Source organism: Argopecten irradians, chromosome 3 (assembly GCF_041381155.1).
Source record: "Argopecten irradians isolate NY chromosome 3, Ai_NY, whole genome shotgun sequence".
NCBI lineage: Eukaryota > Metazoa > Mollusca > Bivalvia > Pectinida > Pectinidae > Argopecten > Argopecten irradians.
The window spans coordinates 37,346,510-37,355,765 of NC_091136.1; the positions used below are offsets into that span (position 1 = coordinate 37,346,510).

Sequence of the window (9,256 nt, forward strand, 5' to 3'; positions counted from 1 at the left end):
GGAGAAGAACTCTAGATAAGAAGAAGAGAGAAAATAATATCCTAAATTAAGTCGCCTTTTACGATCAGAATCGCCATACATGCAGGGTTTATTAACACTATTCAGTTGGATATGCAATGATAAGGCATATGATATGTATAGCTACGGATTAGAGGAGCCGGCCTAATGACATTGGTCAATTTATTATGTGACAATGTTTCCAAAGAAGTCAAAATAATACCTGAATCTGGAACGCTCAAATATGTACCGAATTCCAATGTCATAGAAGTGATCTCGTTAACTAGACGAACGGGGATATTCATGAATCTGTTTTTGGATTCAAGACTTGGCATAGTAGCACGTGTGTCGCATATTTCACTGAAAATTAGTGATACTGATATTAAATAGAGAAATCACATTGTAGAATCATCATTAGCAACAGACGAACATTACAAAGATCCATTATATATACAAGAACAGCTGAACGTCTTTAACTGTTTAGTTGGTTTGTTGATTATATTTATTTTAACGACCTCTCATGTATATGATGTGTTTGGCAGACTGTGGCATATTCTTGTAATCACACCAATTACGAATAAGTGCTAAACCAGTCGTCACACTTCATTTAAGCTGCGCTCGATACAGGAGCATACACCTCCACGTACTATAGTGTGTCTCGGCCAGGATAGAGACCACAGTGCTTTCCTAACAGGGCCGAGAACAAAACTCAAGACCAAAAATGAGACGGTAATAAGGGAGACGTTAGAAAGAAGAAATCAAGTTAGGAAGAAAAGATGCTGCAATCGGGACAAAAGGTACAATTCTAACGGCTTACCCGCAGGGCACCAAAATGTACACCCTATCCACATCATGCTGAAAACAGGAAAACCATTCGCCCCATTATCATTTTGCTGAACGTTAAAGACAGGGGCAGTAATTCATGTTTACAGACTATAACGTATCTTAGGCAAGGGACAAAACCAAAAGTCTCAAATTACGGCAACGAACGCTCATCTTCATTGTATAAGGGGTGTTAAGGGACTGATAAGGATGAGAAAATATAAGATTCTAAATTAAGTCGGCTTTTCAAAGGTACAATGCTATTGTCTAAACAGCCTTGTATGAAAGACAGTGAACATGATTGTTTTGTTTAATGATGGCATGACATTGAACAAAGAAGTTGGTTAGCACAAAACGATGCATGAGACATAGAAGGAATTATATAGAATGTCACTGGAAATGGCGGTCTTGGCACGGATACTACGGTAGATGTCACCGGAGATGGCGGTCTTGGCACGGATACTACGGTAGATGTCACTGGAGATGGCGGTCTTGGCACGGATGCTATGGTAGATGTCACTGGAGATGGCGGTCTTGGCACGGATACTACGGAAGATGTCACTGGAGATGGCGGTCTTGCCACGAAAACGGAAACTACGGTAGATGTCACTGGAGATGGCGGTCTTGGCACGGATACTACGGTAGATGTCACTGGAGATGGCGGTCTTGGCACGGATACTACGGTAGATGTCACTGGAGATGGCGGTCTTGGCACGGATACTACGGTAGATGTCACTGGAGATGGCGGTCTTGGCACGGATACTACGGTAGATGTCACTGGAGATGGCGGTCTTGGCACGGATACTACGGTAGATGTCACTGGAGATGGCGGTCTTGGCACGGATGCTATGGTAGATGTCACTGGAGATGGCGGTCTTGGCACGGATGCTATGGTAGATGTCACTGGAGATGGCGGTCTTGGCACTGATACTACGGAAGATATCACTGGAGATGGCGGTCTTGGCACGGAAACTACGGTAGATGTCACTGGAGATGGCGTTCTTGGTACGAATGCTATGGTAGATGTCACTGGAGATGGCGGTCTTGGCACGGATACTACGGTAGATGTCACTGGAGATGGCGGTCTTGGCACGGATACTACGGTAGATGTCACTGGAGATGGCGGTCTTGGCACGGATACTACGGTAGATGTCACTGTCACTGGAGATGGCGGTCTTGTCACGGATGCTACGGTAGATGTCACTGGAGATGGCGTCTTAGCACAGACACTACGGTAGATGTCACAGGAGATGGCGGTCTTGGCACGGATACTACGGTAGATGTCACTGGAGATGGCGGTCTTGGCACGGATACTACGGTAGATGTCACTGGAGATAGCGGTCTTGGCACGGAATGCTATGGTAGATGTCACTGGAGATGGCGGTATTGGCACGGATACTACGGTAGATGTCACTGGAGATGGCGGTCTTGGCACGGATACTACGGTAAATGTCACTGAGATGGCGGTGTTGGCACGGATACTACGGAAGATGTCACTGGAGATGGCGGTCTTGGCACGGATACTACGGTAGATGTCACTGGAGATGGCGGTCTTGGCACGGATACTACGATAGATGTCACTGGAGATGGCGGTCTTGGCACGGATACTACGGTAGATGTCACTGGAGATGGCGGTCTTGGCACGGATGCTACGACAGATGTCACTGGAGATGTCGGTCTTGGCACGGATACTACGGTAGATGTCTCTGGAGATGGCGGTCTTGGCACGGATACTACGGTAGATGTCACTGGAAATGGCTGTCTTGGCACGGATACTACGGTAGATGTCACTGGAGATGGCGGTCTTGGCAAGGATGCTACGGTAGATGTCACTGGAGATGGCGGTCTTGGCACGGATACTACGGTAGATGTCACTGGAGATGGCGGTCTTGGCACGGATGCTACGACAGATGTCACTGGAGATGTCGGTCTTGGCACGGATACTACGGTAGATGTCACTGGAGATGTCGGTCTTGGCACGGATGCTACGACAGATGTCACTGGAGATGTCGGTCTTGGCACGGATACTACGGTAGATGTCTCTGGAGATGGCGGTCTTGGCACGGATACTACGGTAGATGTCACTGGAAATGGCGGTCTTGGCACGGATGCTACGGTAGATGTCACTGGAGATGGCGGTCTTGGCACGGATACTACGGTAGATGTCACTGGAGATGGCGGTCTTGGCACGGATGCTACGACAGATGTCACTGGAGATGTCGGTCTTGGCACGGATACTACGGTAGATGTCACTGGAGATGGCGGTCTTGGCACGGATACTACGGTAGATGTCACTGGAGATGGCGGTCTTGGCACGGATACTACGGTAGATGTCACTGGAGATGGCGGTCTTGGCACGGATGCTACGGTAGATGTCACTGGAGATGGCGGTCTTGGCACGGAAACTACAGTAAATGTCACTAGAGATGGCGGTCTTGTCACGGATGCTACGGTAGATGTCACTGGAGATGGCGTCTTAGCACAGACACTACGGTAGATGTCACTGGAGATGGCGGTCTTGGCACGGATACTACGGTAGATGTCACTGGAGATGGCGGTCTTGGCACGGATACTACGGTAGATGTCACTGGAGATGGCGGTCTTGGCACGGATACTACGGTAGATGTCACTGGAGATGGCGGTCTTGGCACGGATACTACGGTAGATGTCACTGGAGATGGCGGTCTTGGCACGGATACTACGGTAGATGTCACTGGAGATGGCGGTCTTGGCACGGATACTATCGTTAGATGTCACTGGAGATGGTCGGTCTTGGCACGGATACTACGGTATATGAGAAAATATCTTGTCGAGTGATAACAGAGCTGGTTCAAAACAATTTTCAGGTACACCGTCAAAGATAGGAAGACATGTTCACATATGAACAACAACCCATTGAAAAACAAAAATCCTTAAAGGGACATAGCAAGAGCTGAAGCTGTGTTTATCAGTTGTACAATGAAAGTTACTATAGGTTTGTTTTTCTCTATAAAAAGTATTTCTTTGCTGTTGTTTTGACCATGTTTGTTTTCTTCCCCTGTTTCCTGGTGAGATACCTTGTCAGACCTGCATTGTATTTTTATTACTAGGTTCGGAACTACCCGAAGAGTTTTACGTCAACACGCCCAACAAATCGAATACGATTTATACGACACAGATGTTTATAGGGTAAATTGACTAGCAGAATGTCAAATACTCTCAATTTTTCTTCGAATGTATACACATTTATAAATTGAATAATATGTTTTAATTGAATTTACAGAACAATCAATTGAGAAGATTTTTTTTCAAGAGAGCATGCGCTATGGAATACGGCAAATACACAGTGCATTGAACGAAATAATCAAATTAATGGTTTCCAATTATAAAGCCTGATTAAATTTCCCGCCACTATTTCAATTACCATGAGATTTCAACGCAAAAATAACCACTAAAAAGGAAATAATAATGGAGCGTTATAGCACTGGTTATTAAACCTATGCAAATAAATAGATACTTGAATAAATACTTAAGCATAGTTCGTTATACGTAGTATAACGCCAACCCTTTAACCAAAGGAAATTTTGTTATTAACAATTGTTATTCTTTACGATGACGTACTGCTCATTCACCAAGCAAATCATTAGTAATAATAGTTTTCCATCATCTTTGTATCAATCCAAATAAGACTTTTATTTGGTGTGTCTACATTATGTGCGGTGCCTAACTTCATTTCGCTGGCGAACTTCTTCCTATACAACACAAAAGGTGTGTTGACGCACTGTCAGTGGTATTGACCCGCAGTGTTTTTTTATCCCATCAAAAAACACTGATACCTAATACACGTTGTCACAATATTATTTTAATATTAGAAACACCGTTTCAAACAAACATCGTTCTACCTGGATAACTTCACAGGTATTTAACACAGTTGTAATAATATCTGGACAGACTAAGGATCAATTGGATTGACGAGACAAAGTCGTTTTGGATGTTCAAGTGGCAAATGGTGTAAATCCATATTCACATCGTAGTGACTGAAGAACATGTCGTCTTTCAAACTGTTTTGTCTTCTGCTTTCATTTGCTGTTGCAGACGCAGGGTACATCACGGATGCAAAGAACTTATTTACCAGCTTAACAGCTGGTTATAACACCGAAATTCGACCGATCAACGACCAATGGGACAATATTTCCATAAATATCGATATGTATATGATTTCTATTAAGGTAGCTCCATACTTTTGGGAAAACCCATGTCATTTTTTTCTAACAGGTCTTATTTTCTTGCATTTTTCATGTAGATTTCAAATCTATAAAGATAAATGGGTGTTCTCGAACTACTTTTTGAGATATTTGAGCTTGAAATATACCATCCCTGCAAATTTGCTGACCGAAAATAGAAAAATTCATAAAAAATTATGTTTTCTGTAATATTAGGGTGAATATAGTCTCGATCCTGTTGATTTTTTTGTCCTAATTTTTCTTACGATAGAACAATATACAAAACTATTTTATTTTTACAAATGCTAACTAATTTTTGTTATTTCCCAGGACCGTTTCTATACGTAATTATCATGTTTTGCCATATTTTCTCCATGTTCACATCGTAGTGACTGAAGAACATGTCGTCTTTCAAAGATAGCATATAAACTTCAATGTTTTGATCTTTTGCTTTCATTTGATTGTTATCGCAGGGTAATCACGGATTGCAAAGAAACTTTTACCACTTAACAGCTCCGTTATAACACCGAAATTCGACCGATCAACGACCAATGGGACAATATTTCCATAAATATCGATATGTATATGATTTCTATTAAGGATTTTGATGCAGTATCCGGAACTTTGAATGTGGTTGCTGTGTTTATTATTACATGGTATGACACTTCATTAACGTGGAACCCAGCTTTGTTCAACTGGCGAGACACTATTAACATAGGACAAGATCATATATGGCTTCCAAAACTATACAATATCAAAGTGTCTGATTCATTCCAAGCTCTAAGTGATAAAAACCTTAAAGTAAGAATTCAGAACGACGGCTTTGTTCAATGGCAACCAGGTGGTCTGATCGACGTCAAGTGTGATCCGGATGTAAGACACTTCCCGTTTGATTTTCAAACATGCTCAATACAGTTTGCTCCTTGGGGTTATTCTAGAAATGAAGTTGCCTTGAAGCCTGCGAAACCCAATATAACATTGGATTTCTATGAACCACACGGCGAGTGGTCTTTAGAAAACACTGAAACAGGTACTTACATACTCAGTGATATCAGTCTTGTTACATTCAACATCACAATCTCACGACTTCCGGCCTTTCACATTGTCAACACCCTCATGCCGATCTTTTTGCTGATGTTTATGAACCCACTGGTGTTTATGCTGCCGTGTGACTCCGGAGAACGAGTTGGATTCAGCCTGACTGTGTTTCTCACTTTTACGGTTTTTATTACTATTGTTAATAGTGTTCTTCCTGCCAACTCAAACAGCATGTCTAAGCTGTCTTATTACATCATCACAGCCCTTGTCGTAAGTGGAGTCATAGCCTCCATAAACATATTCCAACTAAAATTGTACTTCAAAGATGAAAACGAAAAAGTACCTCGGTGGATAGTTAGAATCATGCGTGCACTTACCTGTCGATGTAAAGCTGGAAGATCCAATGACCAAGTGCAAGCATTTTGTCCAGAAGACGCAAATCCGATATCAGTTCCAGATAAAAATAAACCTAGGGAACAAACCATCATAGGAAAAGACTCAGTGACCCAAGATCCGGAAATGACGTGGAAAGAAGTCGTTCACATTTTGGATAAATTTTACACATTGTTTTTCTATATTGCAATTTCTGTGTCCAGTATTGCAATACTTGTCAGCATGTCTCAAGGTCTCGCGTAATTATACGTCTTACATTGCTAACGAAAACTATTCACACAACGGAAGAATAGTAGCTAACCGTATCATGGTATGGCCGGTAATTTTGCGGAGGTATGTTCGCAATTTTGCGGGACATTTATGTGGTAACAAAGATTTCATCCGCGAATTATCTTGGTTTAAATGTTTTAATCATGTGTCATCATTTAGTCTGATCACGAAAACTAAAAGGTTAGAATTGGTTTATCTCGTTATATGTTTTATTATTAATAATAGTAATTTTAAAAAGAAAACAATAGTTTTTGATATATTTTTAACAATATCGGTTTAAGCATTTTTAGTATTCCTACCTTGACGGAAAAGAGCATCATCGTTGAGAAGGACTGCGTTTATTATTATTTTGCGGTTCTCGAAGTGGAATTATTGACATTTTCTGAATAAGCTATTAGAAAAAAGGATTACTTTTCCTTCAATATAAGACTATAAAGTTAAGGAAATGCTGCTGATATATATAATATTGAAAGTCATTGCTTTTTTTTATGTTTTGTTTAAAATAAATACACAGTAAAGACTTGATAAGTCATTATTTAATCTATCGGTACATGTAGGTGACAAAATAAAATAAGACGTTCGTTTGTGTATGCAGCGAAAAACGAGAAGCAAAGAAATATTTTATCTCTCAACAAGATGATAAGTTCTTCTTAGTGGTTCCTTCCAATAAACATGTTGATCATGTTCTTTTCGGGTGAAAAAAAAACTTTCGAAGCATGACTTTTTTTTTGTAAAGTAATTACATGCAATAGTTTTTCTACGGATCAATGTAAAGAAGTACCTTATTTTGTATAAAAGGTGAACCTATCTGTTATCACTTGGTTGAAGCACAATTTTCATCATTTAAAGAAATCGTTAACCATCCTAGCATAACAGACAAAATACTCATCTAAATATGTTCTACCATCTCGATCACAAAATATTCCTAGGGCAAGTCTCTGATATTACTGTAGATTTTGTGACTCTTGGGTTAATATCCATACCATTAAAATCCACATATGAAATAGTTTTATACTCATGTCTCATAAATGCTCTTAATCAACAGTGTATTTATCATATTTTCGTGAACCTGCATACCGAGTGAATTTCATATGTTGACATTTCTCATTCATTACAAATGTAGAACTAATCGAATGCCAATTTCAAAGTCGTAACCTTAAACAAAAGCATGTACCGATTTATACGTTGTTATATATACAAAACATATAATGTGATATCATTGATTAATAAAGGAATTAAATTGTGTTTATGTAAGTTTGAAATTTTCTTTCCAAAATACAACAAACATGTCCAACATTTATAGGATAAAAGAAGTCGTATTAACGTACGTATGTAGGATACGAATTACTTCAAATAGTAAATATGACACAAAAAAGTAATCATAACTGTGTGTGCAAAATGAATTTTCAGCGTAATTTTTAATTTATCAAGCGAACTATCTAAACAGTCTTATAGTTGAAGAAAATAATTATGATAATGACAAGTGTCTTATCTACAATGGCACACAATGTCTCTGATATTTATTTGTGTCAAGTATCGCGTTACAGCTATTCGAATTACTTAAAGGTCAGAACTTTTCTTTTTTAATATATAGCATTGACCTCTGTCACCATCACCAGAGTCTCATATGTTGTCGTCCACAGTGCCTTCAGATTTGCTATAACATATAAGGATAGCAACATCCAGGATGGTGGTAAATTGATATCATTAATTTTGTATAATTTTCTTAAATTCAAATAATGGTTATTTAATTTTATTTTCAATAAAGGTATGTCAACCACAGTTTCAAGTCGAGCGGATGAATGAGTACTTGGCCTGGATGTATTTGCAAAAAGAAGGAGGGGGTATTGATCGTAGGGACGAGATTCATATATGTAAAAGTTGTTTGAATGTACTGCATTGGGGTTAGGTGGAGTTTTAATATAATGGATAAAAAGGACGAGCGTCGAACATGACCTTCAACATGTTTTTATAACAGCCAAAACCCACTTACATGTCCTTATACTTTAATACGACTAATAAACACAAACTTTATGTACTTTGTAATGCGGTAGATTTTTTTATTCTCATACATCCGGAACTGATATCACGTTTCAATACGGCGAGATTACAAGGTCCGAACTCTAAGTTGTGTTTCGCGTTACATGAACAACTAAAGTACGACATACTGACTAAACGGAGACTTGACCTAGAATCACCAAATGACGAAATAATGGGGATCGATTTTTTTACTGACAATAAGAAGTATCTTTTATATTTAATATACAAACCACTGTGGCAAAAATCTAACTCTGGAATTTGGACACGACTCATATATTTTTTGGACAAAGCTTTCGACTATACGCCTCACGTTATACTAACAGGGGACATAAACATTGACCTAATAACAGCAACTAATAGTGATCTTAGCAATCTCACACAACAATATGATTTGACTGACCATGTAACTAGTCCAACTAGAATAACACATAAAACTCAATCTCTTATCGACCCATTCTTCATCAGTGATACTGTATCCTCTGAATCATCCATTA

At 39.6% G+C, this 9,256-nt stretch overlaps 3 protein-coding genes across 3 annotated transcripts; all 3 read left to right on the forward strand.

The window, feature by feature from the left end:
* The first annotated feature begins 773 nt into the window (after window positions 1-773).
* LOC138319660 (uncharacterized) lies at window positions 774-2,057 on the forward strand. Its single transcript, XM_069262806.1, has 2 exons — window positions 774-794; window positions 1,206-2,057. Exons 1-2 carry the CDS (start codon window positions 774-776, stop codon window positions 2,055-2,057), a joined length of 873 nt encoding a protein of 290 aa, XP_069118907.1.
* Window positions 2,058-2,141: 84 nt separating this feature from the next.
* Window positions 2,142-3,316, forward strand: LOC138319661 (uncharacterized PE-PGRS family protein PE_PGRS24-like). The gene is made up of 2 exons (XM_069262807.1): window positions 2,142-2,244; window positions 2,280-3,316. Exons 1-2 carry the CDS (start codon window positions 2,142-2,144, stop codon window positions 3,314-3,316), a joined length of 1,140 nt encoding a protein of 379 aa, XP_069118908.1.
* A 1,053-nt stretch (window positions 3,317-4,369) lies between these two features.
* LOC138318459 (neuronal acetylcholine receptor subunit alpha-6-like) lies at window positions 4,370-7,967 on the forward strand. Its single transcript, XM_069260819.1, has 2 exons — window positions 4,370-5,027; window positions 5,622-7,967. Exons 1-2 carry the CDS (start codon window positions 4,845-4,847, stop codon window positions 6,693-6,695), a joined length of 1,257 nt encoding a protein of 418 aa, XP_069116920.1. The 5' UTR covers window positions 4,370-4,844; the 3' UTR covers window positions 6,696-7,967.
* The last annotated feature ends 1,289 nt before the right edge of the window (window positions 7,968-9,256 follow it).